We start from the raw sequence: 21743 nt of genomic DNA, 5'->3' as shown, positions 1-21743 counted from the left end.
TAGCCGCCGCTTGTTCTCCCTGCATTTTTAATCCCCGCTTGCTGAAAAGCTTCAGAGCAGTGCAGGGAGAACAAGCGGTGGCTAGACACGCCTGAGCCCCGGCAGATAGGTTAGTGTATATATATATATATATATATATTTTTACTAAAGCTAGGGATGATTTTCAAGGAAGAGTTTATATTTAAATGCGCATCGGAAGGTCTAGAGCACATTTGCATACAGTGATCAGGGGTTAGCACTACAGGTAGCAGCAGAGATAAAGGTTTCTTACCACTACCACTTTTCGCATTGATCTAGTGGTGCAAATAGTCCTAATTTCTACTAACAGACCTCCTTTAATGGGGTGTCATGTTGTGCTCTTGGGACCTCTAGTACTTCCAGGAACATACTGCTGCAGTTGTGGAGGGTTTGGATGGCTGATGGTGGAGAGTTCTGCAGCCAGTTACCATGTGCCAATATACCATGTTTCCCTGAAAGTAAGACCCTGTTAATTTTTTCCCCAAAAGAAGCACAGGGTCTTATTTTCGGGGGATGTCTTATAACAGTGGCAGAGGGCCGCAATTTTACTTTTGCAGGCAGTGTTCCTGCCTCCAACAGGGGCTTTAGCATAAATGCAAAAAAAAACAGACAGTGCTCGAAAATCATGTTCAAATGCATGTCTGTGAGGCTTCTATTGGAATCATTAGGAGCGATATATCACAATTACCGTGGCATTTAAAACACAGCGGTAATCGCAGTAAAAAAGTCTGTTCGCTACTTACCTACAATGGTCTGGGTCCCTCCGGCTGATCTGCAGAGTTACGGCAGCTTGCTTGCTTGCAGTCGCCAACAGAAGATCGCTTTCTGGTAACGGGGTTCTCGAGCACTATGGCTAGGCCAATCACTGCAGTGCTCGATGAACCAATCACAGCCCTTGCTGGGTAGGGCTTATTTTTGGGGAAACACGGTATAAGCACGCCCCTTTTGCTGGAGGATGCTGGTCATTATCTGTTCCTCTGGTGGTTGGAGTCATGAATGCTGTAAAGCTGCTTTGTAGAGATGAGCTGCACACCTGATTCCCCTGTTTGCATGTCTGTGGCCCTGGCTCCCTTCCTCTTCTGTAAGGTGAGGCTCCAGACATCCGATGCTCCTTCTGTCAGATGGGTGATGTCTGGTGCTCTGCCCCTTATGTGTGCGGGTATTTAAACTATGTCTGCTTCTGTGTCTGCATGCATCAGGTTCTGGGTGGGATTCCTCTGTGTCTGTAGTTGTGCAGACCCCTGGTGAGAACAGTGACTTGTTCAGTGTCTGTCTGTTGATGTTCAGACATCTGGTATGAATTATGAATTGTCCAATGTCTATTTGTAGGTGTGCAGATACTTGGTGTGAACAATGTCTTGATCCCCTGTGTCTGTAGGTGAGCAGTCAGCTGTTATGTCTTTATCTGGTGTTCCTGTCTATTCCTATCTAGGTGAAGACCGGTGGTCCATAGGTTCAAGCGTAAGGCTGTCTTTATTGGGACGATCACCCTACTTCTAGGCAGGGTTCCCTTTCTTGGATTTAGTTATCTTGTTAGCATAGGAACTCACACGATAACAAGGACCCTTGGTAGGGGCTAGTGGGCTTAGGTACTTTAGCCAAAATACAAATTAATACCTTATAGTTATTTATATTTCCATCTGTCTTGTTTTTATATGGATGAGTTAACTAAACATCCATAGAACTAATAAAGCTAGGGCTGTGAGTGATTCCATCGTATCGCCCTCAAATGATCAATCCTACCTCACAAAAAAATCTATAACACTCTAATTTGAAGGTATATCTAATTCCTAGAAAGTGTTTCAGCCTGAGTCTTTTCTATGGTATTGAGAATTGATTCAACCATTGAAACCTAGAATTTTCCCACTGATTTACTAAAAATAGTGGTTGTCTCTTTATCATATAAATGCATCAAGTCTGATTTTCGTTATTTATGTTTAGATGTTCGTCTGGGTACCCTATATATGTGAACATACTAAATTCTGATGCATTTGCCTAACTTAAAGGGGTTCTGTCATTAAAAAATTACCCATTCCTCCCTAGGCAGACTGCTTACATCATCTTCTCCTCTGCAATCTTTTTCTGGCTCCTGAAGTCCCCTGGGTCATGTCACCGCCAGCCAGCCGAATCGTCTTCCAGTGATGAAGCGTCCATTCACAGGCATTCCCCTTTCTGCAGGTCAGTGTAGATTACGTCACTAGTGAGATAGCATTCACTGCCTAGCGGGGAATGCCAATTCCTACGTCGGGCTACTGCCAAAACTGCGCGTGTGTGTTGTTTTGCGACAATAGTATATGAACACTCGGGGCGATACAACGTGCATGTGCAGTCTCAGCGATAGCTCAGCATTCCCTGCTAGGCAGTGAATGATATGTCACTAGTGACGTAGCCTACATTGCCCTGCTGGAAGGAGAATGCAGAGAATGGATGCTCCATAACATAAAGAAGAGGATCCGACTGGCTTGCAAGGAAGTGACCCGGGGGATTGCAGGAGTTAGGAGAATATCGTTGAGGAGAAGAAGCTGTTAAAAAGACTGATGGGGAGGAATAGGCAAGTATTGATTTTCTTCTAATGACAGAACCCCTTTAACATAGATCTTTTTTTTAAATTGTGGAACTCAGTTATTATGACTAAAGGAATTATACTGTGGAAAACAATTATGATTCCGAATGATCACTAGAATGGGGGGCTGTCGTACCTTCTCATCACATGACTGTTACGAGGGAGTTTGAATGGATCGAATGTCAAACCTCCTCCATTCAATGTCTATGGTGCTGACAGAAACATGGAGTGCTGTGGTCTGACTGTAGTCACAGTTCTACTACTGTATATAAAAATGTGATGTCTTCTCCTCCCACATCGAGTTCCTCAGCTAAATATATGTCCAGTAAAATATGAAAGGAGCTTTAGGAGAAATCCGCAATCCCCTTCTGCCAACAGCCAGGAAGTTACACTAGAAAACCTAAAAACCGAACGTATCCCTATATACTCAATGGTGTTCATTCGATGCCATGGGGTCCATTGGGTTCGTCATATGACAGTTGCATACAACCAGTGGCTTTCATTTTCCTGTTCCCATAACAGAAAACGGAACCCATAGTGCTAGTGTGATTTGCTGTTACCATACATTCCACAATCTGGAAGGTTTGCTTTTTTATGGATTATTTAGAACTGTTTCTGCAAACACAAAAAAATTCATATCAAGCTATACTTCAAAATACATTTAGCACATGCATCGCCCTTCCATGTGGCAGACTATAAAATCTCCACCTGCTTCTATCTATTTTTATGTGTTAGTTATGGTATGTCCAATGGGCTGTAGAATTCAAGAATGTAGGGTTGTGTGAGCCCGGCCTAAAGGATTACAGAACAGGAGAGGGCTGCACAATATTCAAAGAAAGTTTGAGTAAAAATGTATATATGGGATAGGATGATTACATATTTTGTAAAGAGATTATAAAAAAAATTGTTTGGTCCTGAAGGCCCAAAATAAGGGGTTAAAAAAATCACCTTCTCAGGTGTCTGTGTTCCAACTTAGATTTCCATTGAATACCCATAAGATGAAACCTCTGGGTTTTCTATCTAAGGCTTCGTTCACGCAGGCGCTGTTTTCGCACATTATAGGCACGTGAAAAAATCGTGACTATTAGAACCAACGCTTTTCTACAGCAGCGTTCACATGAAGGAATTTAAATACGCAAAATCCTTGCGCCAATCAAAGATAGGACATGCGACTGCAAAGCTCGCATCTAAGGTCCTTGGTGTGAGAAAAGGTAGGACTTGACCTATCTTTGGTGTGTGCTTTACATAGACTTCTATGGGAGCTGGAAAACATGCACCACGAACCTCTGATCATGTGAACGGGCTAATTAAAATAACTGGAATTCACCCGTTTCTGCAATCTTTTGGTGCAGTATAGCCACGATTTTTTAACGCGCCTATAATGCACTAAAGCCACGCTCGTCTAAACGAGGCCTAAGTTGCAGTTAATCCCTACATTTTGATACGTGTCGAGGAGCACAGATGTCTGTTGCCCTATCTGATGCTGCCGTAGTTCAGTAACCATATCTGACCATGCATCATTAAGAGACGAATCAGGATTGTGGGCATTGGGGTAATGTCTTCATAGGTTTCTCCTTCATTTTTTTCATAGCTCAAAGACTCTAAAGATGTTTTCTCGACTGACCCCCTGAAATGATATGGATAGATATGACTTCAAAACTAGATATTTCAGGAAGAATTCACATGAAGCATGAAAGCTGTCATTTTTGTTTTTAGGAAAATTGTTGCCAAAATTTCCACCATGTAATCCGATGTAGAAAAGTGCATCATACATGGAGTCATTTGTAGTGCTGTGTACTTTATACCGCATGTCATTTGTAGTGCTGTGTACTTTATACCGCATGTCATTTGTAGTGCTGTGTACGTTATACTGTATGTGTTGTGGATTGTGGATGCAGAATTTCTTCATAGATTTCAATGCTATTTTTATGCACATGGTGAGCTTTACAATATATAGCATCATCCTTAGGCTGCCTTCACACTTGGAAGAAAATCGCGCCTTCTTTGAGCGATGCGAGAGTGAGTGAAAATGCAGAATTATAAATAAAAATTGCAGCATGTCCTATCTTTCTGCGTTTTGCAATTTTTTCTAATGTCCCATGTTTCCCTTTGGAGCCTTCAATTTATCGCAACACATGAACTACGATTTTCTTGCGATACGTTTTTAATATTAGGAAGTCCTATTGTCTTTCTTGCAAGAAAATCGCAAGAGGCAACAATGCTCTGGCAAGAAAAAGCATCGCTGACGCTCAGGCATCTCATGGCAAAATTGTGATTGCCAGTGTGAAGGAGCCCTTAGGATCTATATGTGTGAGATTTTAGCCCATATCCTGCATGGCATAAACCGTAATAAAAAAAACCCTAGAAAATTTTTATTTTGCCTCCTCAAAAAATGCAATAAAGGTGATAAGAAAGGGGAAAGATGAACTAGTTCAAGAAAAATTAAGACCCGGGGTTAAAGATCTTTTCCTCCACCTACTCAGGTGCTTAGCGCTTATTCTCGCCCAATGGCGCCACACATATACACTCCACAAATTACCCCAAATTGTCACAATTAACACACAAAGTTTGCGTACTTCGGAGTGGCTACATACAGTGTCTTATGGTATCCTTTGTTATCATATGTTATTCTGCAGTCTCCCTTTACAGTATATCAGAACTGAATACGTCTTGGTGCCCTTCCTACACCGATCTCGTATATATACACCTGTAGAGGGGAAGAATGTTGTTATGAGCTGTTTATGCCTATTTATATATGTAATATGTATACATCATACATTGGTTAGATTATTCCATTTGGCTTCAATAAAACATGAACCAAGTATTCCCACAGAATCAATCAATAGCAAACAGACATAAACAGCGCATAACAATGTTCTACCCCTCTACAGGTGTGTATATACGGGATCGATGTAGGAAGGACATCAAGAAGTATTCAGTTCTGATATACTGTAAAGGAAGATACTTAATACTGTCAGAGCTGATATTGGCATGGATATCACACAGCTGAAAGAAGCCGTGCAAAACCGAAAAACATTGAGAAATATCAACTTCAGGGTCGCTGAGGGTCGTGAATGACTAAAAGGCTAACAACAACAACATATATGTAATCTGGTAGTGCCATCTACTGGCCATTATTTAGAAATGCAGGCTTTACAGTGGCTTTGATTAATAATTTTCCCATTGGCTCTGGGTGTCAGAAGAAAGTGGGACCCTCACAGGCAAGGAACCAGAGAACTCCAAGGTAAGAATACAATGGTTTCTTTTATTCAATTGATTAAAAGCATAAGCAGGGTAACGCGTTTCACCGCCAAACTGGCGGCTCCCTCAGACTATTTAAGTATTACAGAGCCCCTGCTCTTATGCACAGCAGATGAGCAGTGTTGGGGGACGGTCAGAAAACATACTATCTCGCCAAAATTACATTTTTTATTGTGCAAATATCTGTCTATTTTGAATAGAATATAACCATTTTCCATTCTTCCCTATTTTCCGGTAAATTGTTGGTATTTGCAATCTTTTCTTCATACTGATTTCTATGTGGCTGCATTTTCAAATTCTGTCAGCAGATGTCGCTCTTTTACAGGATTTTCTCATATAGACACTTTATTACAAGTGTGATGGTTGCGGGGATTTTTTTTCAATTAGCCCTGGTGTTACTATTTATTAGTTATCAGTCATCTGCAATTTAATAGCTTCTAATATAATTTACTACATACAGGTTTTCTTTAACCCCTTAAGGACCAAGCACAGTAATTTTACGTTGCTTGGTCCTGGGCTCTAATTGCGGCTGATAGTAAAAATACGGTGCAACATTAAAGCTCCTGCAATGTAGCAGGAGCAACGCAGGTTCTGAGATGCTAGTGACAGCTGATTGCCTCATTGTGATTTGCTGCGTCATCTATTTACCTCAGTAATAGATTTTCTGTTATATTTGGTGGTTTATAGAAAACCCCTATGAGGATTTTATCGTTGTTTTTCCCTCCATGTATTTCCACCCATAGAGACTACACATGTTCATCTCCCTCCCATATATCTTCCCATAATGTGAGCTTTAAACAGGATTTTACATAAAGACAAACCCCTCCCCCTTTCCAGCTATTGTGATCCCTTCTGAACAGGCTGTAACCCTGTAAATTCACTACAGTAACAGCTTTCATCCAACCAGGTCTCCGTTACTCCCGCTATGTTGTAGTTTTCCTCCGACATTATTACTTCTAGTTCGTTAGCCTTATTGGTCAGACTTCTAGCATAAGTCATCATACAGTTTAGAGGGTTTTAGTTATTTTTTATTTTAAATGTATCCCTATTAATTATTCTGCTAGTTCTAATTATACTAACTCCTCCCACCGTTCCACCCCCATTCCCATTACTTAGTCCCAAGTCACTGTCTACGCTATCTTCTAGAATGGAGTGAAAGTTTCTTCAGTCTTCTTCAGCCTTGCCCTGAAGGATCATTTGCCAGGGAAGGTCTGTTTATCAGCGGGAAGGAAATCAGCCAATGCAATAGTGAGTCTAAAATTGTCCCTATTGAGTCGGAGGTCAAGTGTCTACAGGAAAGCCTGCATTGTTCCCCCATTCCTCCACAATTAACCTCCTAAGTCTAGCTGCCAGATAACTTAGCCTGGCTACCTCGTTTCGGTTTCCCATCGAGAATTCGTGTTTGTATATAGTTGGTTGTGTTGGACTATGAGCTGTTTTCCAGGCTACAAGTAAACTGTGTGCCTTCGGTTTCACTAAAGGGCTTGGGACTGTTTATTTCGCCGTCACATTATATTCAAAGGCACTGGCGTCACATTAGACAATACCTGAACTAACCATTGTTATGGCTAAGGAGGACCCTATTGCAATCCACCAGCTGCACGAGCCGCTACCCCTAGGCAGAGTAGCAACCACCGTGACAATGGCAGAATTGGCGCAACCACGCAGGCTACGCTCCTGCCAACTTTTGCTCGCTGCACCTACACGAACACTGGAGCCACTTTTTTACTTCCATAATCTTCTGCTGCCTTCTGATGTGACCCGTGGTAAAGGTCGTATTTCAGAAAATGACTGAACATTAATTATGGTGAAAATTTGCAACTCTGCCCAGGAGAAGCTTGATTGGACGTCGAGTCTCAACTATTCATCAAAATGGAAAGCACGCCCATCCAACATAATGATTTAGTGGGGCTGGCTGTCATTTTGCAACCGGAAAGCGTTGACAAGCTAGACAGGGTTGTCAAATATCACTTGCCCTTACCTCCAGTACTGTCAATGATAATCTCTCAAAATGTGCTCTTTTATCACCCAGTTTCGATATTTTGCAATAACTTGTCTAGGTCTCTGGGTATTAGCATCTGAAGGCCAGGGAGACCTATTCTGTGGGCTCGTTCTATACTTGATTTTTCAAGTGGTGTAGTAGACATAATAATTAATTATGATAAAATGTCTATCGATTTATATAACCCAAATGTATTTTGCTGTTGCAATGACTCTAAGCTCTGAGGAGTTTAAAGGACACACACACAATCTAATCATAGTATTTGCTCTAAGTACATAGAATTACACAAGAAGCCTCTAAGAGTTAAAGGGCCATAGTGTCGTGTATATCCTGTGTTTAATACTGAGTGTTTACCTAGCCCCCTTCCACTCCTCAAACACAAGCTAGGTAAACAATGATTCATCACTACAGGGAGATGACTTCAGCTAGGACAAAAGTCCACATTATACTGGACTTGAGAGAAGGTGGGCAAGGAGGCTGGGAATTCTATATGATCCAGCGAATGAGAATCTTATATGTTACTGATGTAATCTGTTGCACGCCCATTGAAGGGCGGTTGTCATGTGTTATAATAAAAAGCCTGAGCCTCTACACATTGTAGAGACTCTCCCGGTTTTAGACCAGCATTTGTGTCTGATTCTGGTCGATGTGTGCACACGATACTCAATTCGGAAAGCGACAAAATACCCCAAAGCCTGCTGGAGAAATCATAATCCAGATCAGTGGCACCTCAGAAGATAGGGTTTTATGAATCTCCTCTATTAATACAAAAAGACGTTCCTCTCCCACATTGCTCTCCAGAATTCCCACGAAGTGTAGATTATTCCTACAGTCGTGGTTTTCAAGGTCCTCCAGTTTGTCTCTAAGGGCTTGTTCATTCTCCTGATATTTGGCCGCTGTCTGCTTCAGATTAGAGACCAAGATTTTATATGACCTCAACTTGTTCTCTATGTTGGTTATTTTCTGGACATTAGTAGTAATGAGTCATAAGGCAGAGTTAATGGAGGTGTGCAGAAACTCCAGTCTTTTGTCAAGCATGGGCATCAGGAGTCATGACACATCATGGGCTACTGAAGTGGGCCACCTCCAATCATGTTGTGGGGGTGGGATTTATGAATTGGCCAATCAATGCCACGGCTCAGCCAATTCATAAATCTCGCCTCCACAACATGATTGGCTCTTCAAACTCTGCTCAGCCAATCAATGGAGAGCTGTATGAACCAATCACAGCCCTCGCATTGGTTCATTGCGCGCTGCATTGATTGGCTGAGTAACGCTGGATGAACCAATCAGAGCCATCGCTTCCTGGAGGTGAGATTTCCGAATCCTGCAACCAGGAAGCGATCTTCTACGGGCAAACAAGGACTGCAAGAGCCTGGTGGAGCACCAGAAAGCAGTTGGAGGACCCAGACCGTGCCTGCTAGGTAAGTATTCCCCTTTTTCTTCAGGGAATTCAGCTAGGGCTTATTTTAGGCGGAGGGCTTAACCTTTTCGCCATAACATCGGGCAAGGTTATTGCACGATTTTACCGCTGGTTGCAGCAAAGCAATGCACGATTTTGCAAGAGAAAAGTGCATCACTGACACTACAAAATTGCGTATACAAAGCTGCGATATTGCTGCGATTTTTTATCGCCGATATCACTGTCACCTGTGTGAAAGAGGTCTCAGTGTGCTCAGTTCACAGTCGCAGAGGGTCGCAGCCCAGATTGGTGCAGGTATGAATAACAGTATGTGTTAAAGTCTCAGAGGCTGCAGTAGAATATATATGCAGTCCCTAACAGAGTCCCGCTGCACTAGCTGAAAGGCCCAAGATGGCGGGTCTGAACCCACGATCTCTATGTAGCTCGTTAAAGGAGGTCAGTTCTGACTGAAGCATTTAAATGCCCCAATCAATATTCGGGGATCCGAAAACGCAGGGTGCCATGCATTTGCCATGGCAGTCGGGCCTTCTGAAAGGGCCCCAGGGCTATCATGGCAGATTGCCTATCAAGCCATGCCTGTTGGGTGGCTTGGTAGATCGCAGTATAAAATAATGCTGTGGCATTACATTATACTGCAGGAGCGATCAATCCATCACTATTTGTCTTCTGGAGGGTTGATTGGAATGGTTTTCAGACACTTTGTTACTTTTGCACAGTCCCTGATGTATCAGTACAGTGGAAAAGCCCCAAGAAGTAACCCCAATTTGGAAACTATATCTCACAAAACATACATCTTGAGCAGTGTTTCCCAACTCCAGTCCTCAAGGAACCCCAACAAGTCATGTTTTCAGGATATCCTATAGTAGAACAACCTATGGCAATGTCTGAGGCGCTGACATATGTCTGAGTCCCTTTAACATAAAAGCCAACAGAGTATTTTTTGTCTTCTTGTTTATGTCTCACCCTAAGGCCTTATTCGCATGACCGTATATATGCGCCTATTTAGCTGTATCCAAAAATCAGCCCAAAATCGCGACCATCTGCAGCATTGGATTCCAATGTATTCCTTCAGATGAACTGTTTTTAGCCCGGTAAAAAAATCACTCCAGCAAAAATAGAACATCTTTTTTTCAATTTTCAGTCACCGATTTTATACGCTGCGTCCAAAGATATATCTTGCCCCATCTTTGGCAGAGATACACTGGAGGCTCCCATAGACTCCTATGGGAGCTGAAAAAAAGGGAGGGGAGGAAGTTCCCTGCATCCAACGCTAAAAAAAGAAGACAGCTGGCTTTATTTAAGCATTAGCAGTCATTTGGAGGATTTCTGCCGATTGATGGATTTCCGCGCTGCAGGGTATTTTTTGCCAAAACGCAGCAGCCGCTCATGTGAATGGCAGAAAATACACGGCTAAAGATCGGGACTTGATCGCAGCTATTCTTCAGTCATGCGATTGTTTCAGTGTGTACAGCTGGACCTATAAATGCATACGGTCATGTGAAAGAGGCCTAACTTTGTAAAAGACACATTTAAAGCAATTGTATTCTGATGAAAAGTCCTAGCACTCCCTCTAGTGGCCACATATATACTTGCAAGGACTTGCAGTTGCTCTGAGAGACACAAACAAACAATGTGACTAGGTACGAAGCAATAAGAAAAATGCTGGGAACTAAAAAGAAGCTTAAGAAAAAAACTGATAAAAAGTCCACTTGTACTGAAACAACTGAGGCACCAAAGCCTGTGACTCACTTTACACAACTTCCCCCACCGGTTCCAGGGGAAAAGGTAGGAATAATGTCTGTGTAAACTGTTCAAAGTTTAAGGAGAGTCCGACAGTTTTTGTAAAAAAAATAAAATAAATAAATGTTCTAAAAAACAGTATTTACGTTCAATCCTCAATCCAGCATTCCCCGCCGGTCTGGGTTTAAAGACTGCCAGCGATGACATGCTACATTGACATGGGACTGCTGCGGGCAATCAGTGCGTTAGCAGTCAGGCCGGATTCACATGGACGTATTTGTGCACAAAAAGGATCCGTGCCTGATATGCAGAGAATACAACCCATTGGCATATTTGGCGTGTGCAATTAAGTTGTGCAAAAAAATATGCAGTATGCTCTTTTTTTCTGAGCATTTTGAACTCCTGAAACTATTGGCCATTTCAACGGCGGAGGGCATCGGTGCGAGTGTTTTGCTTGTGAAATCGCCCAAGATGTGCATGCAATAAGAACAGTAAAATACGAAGATGCGCACAAAAATCACAGCAACCATTCCGCAAAAATGCGATGCAGAAACACGCCGCAAAAATATGTGTTAATATGCTGACGCCCTTGTGAATCCGGCCTCACAAGCCATTTACTTGCCATCACCTTTCAGATAATGGGAGCCATGATGCCAGGATAATGGCACATGACTGCTGCAGTGGTTAAGTGGCAGCCATTTGTAAAGTAGGATGACGGACTGCGGGAGCTGCGGCGCTGGATCGCTGGAAGAACAAAAAGTGACAAGTGCTGCTTTTATGGTTTGAACACATTTGCACCTGTTTTTTTTAGACTCTATCCAACAGAGCCGTCTGGTGCTTCACACAGGTGGAAAAATTAGAGGAGAATTTTGCAGAATTTGCCTTCTTGTGGAATATTCAGCACCAAAATCCCTACTGCAAGCATGCAAATTTAGAAATGGAACTACAATGGCAGAATTCTGCCAGCAATTCCGCATTGAAATACAATTTAGCTGTGCAGAATCCCAGGACGGCATATTCCGCCATGTTGTTGTGAAATAATTCCACCCATGTGAAAGCACCATTAGGCTAGTTTCACACGGCCGATCGTGATTTTGCCGCAAGAACATCACGGCAAAATCTCATCTCTGTACCTGTGATTTTTGGGCGCTAGCAATGCTTTTTTTTAGAAAAATCTCACATCACATTGCTGCCGACCACAATAGAATTGCGCAATGTTTTATCACAAAAGTCAATAGGACTTTCTAATGCTAAAGTTGCATCGCATGTTGCGTTGCGATGCAATAAGAAGATTCCATAGGGAAACACGGGAGATTAAAAAAAAATCACACATCATAGAAAGATAGAGCAAGCTGCTATTTTTATGTTCTCTCATCATTAGAGATGAGCGAGCGTACTCGGTTCGGGTGTTTTTGCACTCGAGCACCGCTTTTTCTGAGTAACTGACTACTCGGACGAAAAGATTCGGGGGGCGGTGTGGTCGAGCGGGGGGTAGCAGTGGGGAACAGGGGGAGCTCTCCCCCCCACTCCCCTCTGCTACCCCCCGCTCACCCCCGGTGCCCCCGAATCTTTTCGTCCGAGTAGTCAGTTACTCAGAAAAAGCAGTGCTCGAGTGCAAAAACACCCGAAAAGAGTACGTTCGCTCATCTCTACTCATCATCGCATGAGTGAAAACCTTGCAGATGGGCAGGAAACTATTGTAAATCATTGGTTTCATAATCTGCTTATTTACTGACTTTCCTTTCGCATCAGATGAAAATCGTGCGTTTTTTCTCGCCATGTGAAACCACCCTTACAGCTCTGTGATACATTCTGCCATTTCAGGTCTTGTCTCAGGAGAACCCAGTGTCCGGCCCAGCATGTCATGTACATACATATCACATGTTACTAAGGAGGTAAAGACAGAAAATGGCACATATTTGGTGCCTCGTTATGCTGCAGCAGGTATAGATTCCATTTTCTGACTTGAATGCAGATGAAACTCATGCACTTCATGCAATTAGTTCCAGATGTGTTCTTTTTCCAGTGTAATTACGCAGCGTTTCATGCATCTCCTTGCGTATTGCGCGCACATTTGTGCATCCACCCTCTGACTTCTATGGGGACCTTCGCTGCGCAAAAACGCAGAAAAATAAAGCATGTTCTATTTTTTTTTGCACTGCCAAAATGCACATGCAAAATACAGAACTCTGAACGAACCCATTGAAATCAATAGGTTCTATTCTGTGTATTCTGCGTGCAAATACATCTGTATGAAGCGGCCTTAATTTTTTTGATTACTGATTAATTTTTGCAAATTAGGTAGACTGTAAATACATTGTTAAGTATACAGACTGCATATAAGTATTCATAGTATATCACTGGTGACTTTTATTTTCTGCATTTTATAGCTATTAGCAGCTCTTCAAGAGTGGAAGAAGGGAAGCCAACAATCCGATCTATCGAATCATGCAGGTGAAAGCAGGTTACTAGAAAGGAGCAGAAAAGACTTAAAACTTGTCTTCAAATGTGTTGATTCGGACAATAAAGGGTGAGTTTAATGCTTTACAGTGAATGAGAACGACTGAACGATTTGGTCAGCAAACAGTTTATCTGGCTGTATAAACAGACTGTCTGACTCTCCCTGCAATAATAAGTAGTGATACCCAAGGAGATCCAATAAGAGATATTCAGGGCTCAGTCACACGGGCGTTTTTCCACACGCGGAAAAACGCCTGTGGCGAAAATTATAGGGCACCGCTTCGCAGAATGCATGTAGCTGTGGTTTTCTGTATACGTGAAACCCTTGGATGTAACAGCATCCAGGGGTTTCACCTTGCGCTCAATGGGGCCGGCGGCAGCAGCGCTGACCCAATTGAGAACATATAGTGAAGATCACGATCCTCTGCCACAGCTGTCACAGCTGTGGCAGAGGAAAGTGATGTTCTCCCATTGAACTCAATGGAGCCAGCAATATAGCCGGCTCTATCGAAAGCAATGGGCTGCTGGCAGGCGCTGTAGTGATTTTTGGGGAAGAGCTTCAAATATAAGCCCTTCCCTGAAAATCAATCCAAAAATGTGTAAAAATTAAAAAAAATAATTTATACTTGCCCCTCTGCAGCTGCCAGGGCTCAGTCGCGTCCAGCCAGCTTTTCTCCTGCACTGCTCTGAATAGTATTCAGCAGGGGGGGATTTAAAATGAATGGGCTGCCTCTGATTGTCTGAGCACTTTGACCAATCAGAGGCAGCTCTCAGCTATTGAATGACAGCTGAGAGCTGCCTCTGATTGGTCCCTATGCTCAGCCAATCAGAGGCAGCACTTACCCATTCATAAATTAATTTCTAATTTTTCTATTCAAGGCTTCCTACTTCCTTTCAGTGATTTGCCCTCTGTTCTTTGGACTTTATTAGTATGGGAACTGAGATTTAGGGTGTTGGCCCTAAGATGAGAAGCCAATAGTTTTCCAGATTTGTTATTTTGTGAGTAGGATTAGGCTTTGATTCTTTTGAGGTTTCTCTCATAATTCTGAAGCAGTATGATCATCTGCCCGAGCAGCAAGGTTCCATTGGTCAGGAGTTTGAGCCACTCAGCTGCAGTTACCAGCTGCCTCCCAAAACCACTCAGAGCAGGGCAAGAGGTGAAGTAAACACAAATTTGATGAAAAAGCTCTTAGCCAAGCAGGAGTCAAAAGGGCAGCTCAGTGCTTATGATTAAAACCCCATGCATTTTGTATGGTGCTTCCATATTTTTGTCCATCCCATGTAATTCTCCTGCTTGTTCTGCTGTTTGTGTTCATTTATTTTGTGTTTCAAAGATTTGAATTTTATCGAATATCTCTTCTAAAAATCTATTTCTTCCTTTTTTACATAATGTCTTAGTCTTATAGATGAGACCCTTATATATGCTTTGTGTGCGTTCCATAGATTTTCTTAAGGGGCTGTATCAACATTGAAATATTCACTTAGTTCTCTTTCAAGAACATCCTTGTGTCCTGGTTGAGATAGCAAGAAGTTGTTACTTCGCCACATGTATGTTGGTGTTTGATTATATTGTTCCTCAATAGTTAGGCTGCCTGCAGACGGGTGGATTTCCCGCGGAATTTCCGCCCTTGGAAGCTGCCAAAGGATTGCGTTAGCAAATGCAATCCTAGGCAGATGGCCTCGGTTTGTCCATGCTCTATTTCTGCCGTCACTGCCCGGCCGCCGGCTCCAGTCTGCGCATGCACCGGCTGCCCGGCAAGCCGGCACATCAAACAGCCGGAGCCGCGGACGCGGGTGAGTACGTGCCGCTCTCTGCAGGAGCTCGGGTCCGGTCGCACGGCGAGAATCCTCGCAGCCGGGTCCGACCCGCCCGCCTGCAGGCGGCCTTAAAGATATCGCTGCATGATTGGACTAAGAAATTGTCTCAATTGTTGATTTCTGAGCGAGCAGTAACAACTTTCTATTAAATATAAACATGTCAACTGGTGAGTAATTGTTGTGAACATGTGAATAAAACAAATAATCAGAGCTATGCATAGCTCGCCAAACATCAAAGAGTTCTTCTTTTTACCACAAAAAAAGTTTTAAAAAGCAAAAAAAACATTTTTCTGCACTTGTAAGGGTTGCATTTTCCTTGGAATGGAAAAAGTTAAATGGCAGAAGTAAAAAATCCAATAGAATTCTATGAAGTATTATGAACTTTGTAGAATCCTTCAACATTAGCAAAAAATTTAACAAAACTGCCATCGTGAATCCACCATATATCACCCGGGGATTGGATATGTCTACACAGTTTAGAGGTTGTGTCTATACTAATTGAAGAAATTGTGGAACATTTTGTGAGTAAAATGTTTTGTTTGGCCCATAAATGGAGAGTAGTGTGCAGGTTGTGTTATCTATATAACAGACTAGTATAACATATCTTCCTTGTGTGCCTATTTCCTCTTTAATAAGCTGAAATGCTACCAAACCTTTTAAATCCAATCAACACTCCTCTAGACTTGGAATTGTAATGGGTTGGATATTTTATGCGAAAGGCGTTTTTTGAAACTTTGTCTCCTGTGCCCAAACGTATCTGGAGATAATGACTTTACATTTTCCCACATATATGCCCATCATAGGGGACTATTCAGCCCTTTAACATTTAACAATACAATCTTAATTACCATAAGTAACAATAGATAAAAAAGGCATAGTTAGATAGCGATTCATAGCGAGTCAAAGTTGTGGAGAGTTGGTTGCGTGAGGGTGTCCGTCATGCCCTAGATGGACCAATAGGTGTACCTGGTATATAACAAGAAGAGGAAAAAGTAGTGACTAAACATATGCAGAATTAACATCAAGCAGTCTCACACTGTGCCATGAGGGAAGAAAGAAACATAATAGCTCTTCCAAAGCTGCAAAGTTTGTTTGGGGATACAAGTTCTCAGTTGTTTCTTGGTTTACTTATCCATAACAACAAACCAACACGGCATATGAAACAGTTAATGATGTGATAGCTTGTGAGATGTCACGGAGCGCCAATCTCCCCACAGTTGTTGGGTAGTTTCATTAGGGTCTTTGGTGGATAAGGAAATGTTTAAGTTCCATTGTCTTAGAAGGCTTAATTCCATCTTCCAAGGATTTGACAACAAAGTTGGCGTTGTCTTTAGTGTTCAGAATACTACAGGAAATCTCCATTTGTATGGGATTTTGTGATCCCTGAGTGTCGTTATAACAGGGAGTAATTGTCGCCCTTGAGGCAGGGTTGCTGCAGACAAGTCTGTGTACAAAGACAAAGATTGGTATGCTGCAGGTAAAGGATTTGTTTTCCTAGCAGCCTCCAGTAGTTTCTATAGAAGAAATGGACACGGGCCAAAACATCTCTCAGTATATGTTCTGCCACATGTTTCGGCGAAGGAAGTCTGTGTGCCTTGTCAATGATAAAGTCCTGTACTGGACACTCTGGTAGCAATGCATTCATAAGGCTCTGTAGATATTGCATCAGTTCAGAGGCAGACACATTTTCTGGAATCCCTCGAAATTTCACATTGTTGTGGCATGACCTGTCTTGCCACAACAACTTAGTCAGCTCTAAGTTGATCTAGCTTAGACTCCAAGTTGTAGTGTGCATCAATGAGGGAGTTATGTGATGCTGCAAAGTCTGCCATCTTTTTCTCCATATGATTTATTTTGTGTTCTGCCTCAGTGATAGCGGAGTTGATGGGTTTGGTTGGGAAAGGAGCAGATTAATAGGCTTGCCGCTTCCCCCTCTGCGGCATCCTGGAGGTCTAAGCAACAGGTGAGGCCAGTATAACTGTTTGTTCTGCCACTATAATGTCACTTTTGGGCCCTGGTGGTTCAGCAGCTCTGCTCTTGGCAGCCATTTAGTCCATTAGCCAAGCCTATGTGCAGAAATCTGTATAGGAACTATAGCTTACTACTAGGACTTCACATTTTGAAGTGTCAAAGGAACACTGTGCAAAATTGAAACACTGTTATGCGTAGTGCAGAGCCTCAGGGGTGGTGCATGGCACAGGGATTCAAAGAAAACCAAAAATAAGTATTGCTCTCTCAAGTTTGGGAACTTCTATTTTCCATAGCTGGCGTTCTTTTTTCAGGAATAATTACATTTAAATATTAAAACTTGACATAATAATAGTTTTTGATATTCAAAGTATTGAAATTTAGAAATTTAGACCCAATATTAAGGGGATTGGCAGGACACACCGCAGAACATATGTCCTCTTCCTAAAAAATAAAAATAAATATACAGTATATATATATATATATATATATATATATATATACATATATCAGAGAGAATATATGTACAAGACTAATGGTCAGATACCAGCTCTTCACAGAGAAATGTGATTACTGTGCAGTTACCTGATTAAGGAGACTGTAGTTGTTCACTTTCCATTGTCTTCTCTATCCTGGCCTGGATCACCATGAAGACTTCTTTTAGTCACTGCTTTTCTCTGCAGACAAATTTCCCATCCATCTCTTACCCGCATTACCTTTCTCAGTGCCATACACAGTAATAGCACTCCCTTTTGTACCCTACAATAAAATATAGCCCCTACATATCAATAAAACCCTCACTGTAACCACCACAAAGTAGTAATGTTGGTTTTGTGCCCCACGCAATGATGCTTTTCTTTGCGCCCCACATAGTAATATACCCCTTCTATGCCCCTACAAGGCGATTGTTCCTCTCTGCGTGTCCCTACACAGTAAAAACTCCCCCTCACAAAATAAGAATGCTCATTTTGTGTCCCACAGTAATAGTGTCCTTCACAAAATAGCTGCCCCCGTTGTGCCCTCACACATTGATAATACTCTTTGTGCCTCCCAAAAATAATAACACTCATTTTGTGCCTCCAAAAAGAATTAATACCCTCTCCGTGTCCCAAGTATTAATCCCTCTTTGTGCCCCAAAAGTAATAATACTTCCTTTACCCCCACACAGTAACAATTTTCCCTTCGTGTCCCAATCCTCCCATCCCCCACATGATAGTAGTGCCTACAAAAATAGCAATAAAATATAACTTTTATTGAATCACTAAAAAACACCCCATCACTATGTTTTACAGTGATTTAATAAAAGTTATATATTATTATGGACACAATCTATTGGTTGCCTAGGGAAACTAATTTTTGTGTGGCTACTGGCTAGTCATTACTGAACCTGCTGTGTTTCATCTGGCCATACTTTTATTTTAAAGGGGGTGTCCAATTTGATTTTTTTCCCGAAAAAAATATGGACCACCTCTCCTGGCTTCCTGCATCTGTTCAGCCGCTACTCGGACCTCCGTGCCTGGTGTTTGTTTACAGGGTGCAGTCAACCTGTGTACGGGACATCACAGGTTGCTGCAGCCAATTACGATAATCAATAATCAATCATTGAGCTCTGCCATCAACTGCAGCAGCCTGTGACATCCCTTAAATAGGCCGCTGCAGCCTGTGAGCATGATGTCCTTAGAGAAGACCTAGAGCGATGGCGCTGGACACAGCAGGGAGCCAGGAGAGGTGAGTATATGTCTGTTAAGTTGCTGTACTGGAAATGTGTTTTTTGAAAAAAAAATTTGGACAACCCCTATAATGTCAAAAAGAGGAAAACCTAATACTCACCTATCACTGCTGTGAGTGGCTTATATGCTGTGCAGTGGACTCGCATCGGCAGACCAATGATGTCACTATATGGCCCCGGTTGGGACAGTCTGTACAACTGGATGCACATCTGTACTCACTCTTGATGAATAGTGACTAAACATTTAGGTTGATGTTTGAACAGCGTTTTATAGCATGCATATAGAAATAACCTTAAGGTTCTATTTTTTTAGATTTCTTAGTGAAAATGAAGTGCAGAGTGCTCTCAGACTACTTGGATTCGTATTCAACAGCGAAGGGAAAGAATACATAAAAAAGCTGCTTGATTCTAATAAAGGGTAAGTCTACTTCATAAGGACATCATTCATTAATAATTTTGTTTGTCTTAATGACAGCGTTCTTGAACCTGTAACATTATGAATGTAAATGCACTAATCATTATATAGGGTGCAATAGAGATTAATTGAGAAGAATTTAGCAGTTACTGCTAACCTGAGAGATTCCTTCAGTCGTCTGGATAGAGGGGGATACCCTATGAAAAAGTTACCTCCTAAAGATTTGCTCTACACATATTAACATAATGTCTCAGACTGCTTTGATGCAACCATAATATAGTTGCATTTTAACGTCCATGCTATGTTTGCAAGACCTCAACAACCCTGTTGTTCTATTGAGCTGAAGTTAGATCATTATAGACCCTGCAGTGATCTAAGTGGAGAACAGCAGTGAACTAACACACTGCAGAATGGCAGCATGACGGCCATGTGAAAGCAAGTCTACCATGTAAATCTGTAACACACCTTAGTATAGGATATGAACAGGTGTTGACCAGATGGGACAACCCCTGTAAGGGCTTTAGTAAAAAAATCAGCACTACTTTCAGGGCTCAAGTAACACTGTAAGTACCAGAATCTAGTCTCCGGTTAAACATTTACAATGTCTAAGCATAGTAGAGGTTTCACACAACCCGGCCAAACTGTTCTACAGTATCTTGGACACATGCTGATAGCAAAGATGGTATTAGTGATACCACTGCTGCACTGAAAATTGAGCTTCACCCTCCAGCAATCAGAGAAGGATGCTAGGAGATAAGAGATTATGAGTAGGATGGTTGAGAAATGTAAGTGAAGGGGTGTAGGAAGGACATTGTTTAGTGCTATGTCAATATAATCATTCTGTTAGTCCAACCCAGTGTTTCCTAACTCCAATCTTCAAAGCACCCTATCAGGTCATGTTTTCAGGATATCCTATAGTGAGAACAACTGTGGCAATGTCTGAGGTGCTCACAATAATTACATTACCTATGCAATACTGAGAAAATCCTGAAAACATGACCTGTTGGGGTGCCTTGTGGATTGTAGTTGGGAGACACTGGTCTAACCAAACAAATCCCTATTTAAGAGAAGACTTATTGTATAACAAATTCCTTCAAATGGCACAAAGTTTTTTTTAAACTTTCTCACATTCGTGACACTTCCACATACACTCTGCAATCACAAAGCCAGTAAGTGTGCTGACCACAGTTTCCTTCCTATTCTTGCAAATGGGCATGGACATATTTATATTTACGCAACAAGATATTGCACAAATTGCAATTTGATTTCTCCTTAGAAAAAAAAAACCTGAAGTAATTAACTACAAAAACAATGAACTGTATGTAAACTATGTGCAAACACTATGTGAAAAAGAACACATCTTCATGTGGCTTATAGTCACCTCTCCCAGTGCCCACCGAGTCCTCCGCCGTCGCACCAGCTCTCCCCTCTGATGTCATGCTTGCAGGCTTCCCCAGCCTGTTTATGGGATATCAGTTGTTACAGCCAATAATGGAGCTTAGTGATTGAGCACAGAGCTCTGTTATTGGCTGCAGTGCGTGTGATGCTGTAAACAAATAGCGGGAGCAAGATCAGCTGCGGCATGGGACACAGCAGGATTGGTCAGAAGTACAGTATACTGCTTTTCAGTTTGGAGAATGGTACAGCATATTCTCTCTGCAGTCCTGTAGTTTCAACCCACTTACTGTCATTAAAATACTATTCAACACACAATTTACCTACTCATGTAGATACAGTCTTCCCTACACCGTGGGTCTTTTCAACCCTAGGGTAAATGGTGCTGCTGGCACACTACAAGATGATGACATTGTGCAGGATGTATCTGAAACCTTATTGAAAAGGCCTCATCTAGCCTATCTGCCATTCTGGGGGTATCTAAGGCAATACCTGCGAGCAACTGTGGCCGTTGCTGTCACTTAGGAGGGTATCCCTATGACAGACAATCTTTGCAGCAGGTAATTTGGTGGGACATCTGAAGGCACATGTTACTAAAAAATTTGGCGTACAGAAAAGCAATTAGAAAAAAATCGCTCTTAAATTTATATGCCATATTATTTTTCAGTTTCAACAGATTTTATTAAAGTACAAAATCTGATACATATGTCATTCATTCATTCAATTTTGCCCATGCAGGGGCAGGATGATGAGTGAAAGTAATAACAACAATCTATTTTCTAACATTTTGAACATTTCTGCCAAATATTTTCTCAAATCTAACAGAATTTTGTATTATTATGAAATAATCCTGAATGTAAATAAAATTCTAAAAACTAAATAAATCAAAACAGGTCTTCGTATTTTTCAGTAGTTCTATAATCACGGTAGGTACAAACTTAAGATAAGCTT

At 41.8% G+C, this 21743-nt stretch overlaps 1 protein-coding gene across 2 annotated transcripts in view; it reads left to right on the top strand.

Moving 5' to 3' along the window:
- Positions 1-10861: 10861 nt before the first annotated feature.
- Positions 10862-21743, top strand: part of LOC136624843 (uncharacterized) — a 36531-nt gene continuing 25649 nt past the window's right edge. The window contains exons 1-3 of one of the 2 annotated variants that reach the window (XM_066598777.1): positions 10866-11052; positions 13398-13537; positions 19296-19400. In XM_066598777.1, coding sequence (XP_066454874.1) covers positions 10927-11052; positions 13398-13537; positions 19296-19400 — 371 coding nt within the window. In that variant the 5' untranslated portion in view covers positions 10866-10926. Of the gene's footprint in view, positions 11053-13397; positions 13538-19295; positions 19401-21743 lie in introns of both variants that reach the window. The other variant, XM_066598778.1, reaches the window with a different exon arrangement.

The sequence above is a fragment of the Eleutherodactylus coqui genome, chromosome 4 (assembly GCF_035609145.1).
Source record: "Eleutherodactylus coqui strain aEleCoq1 chromosome 4, aEleCoq1.hap1, whole genome shotgun sequence".
In the NCBI taxonomy this organism is placed as follows: Eukaryota; Metazoa; Chordata; class Amphibia; order Anura; family Eleutherodactylidae; genus Eleutherodactylus; species Eleutherodactylus coqui.
This window is presented reverse-complemented; position numbering and strand designations above follow the sequence as displayed.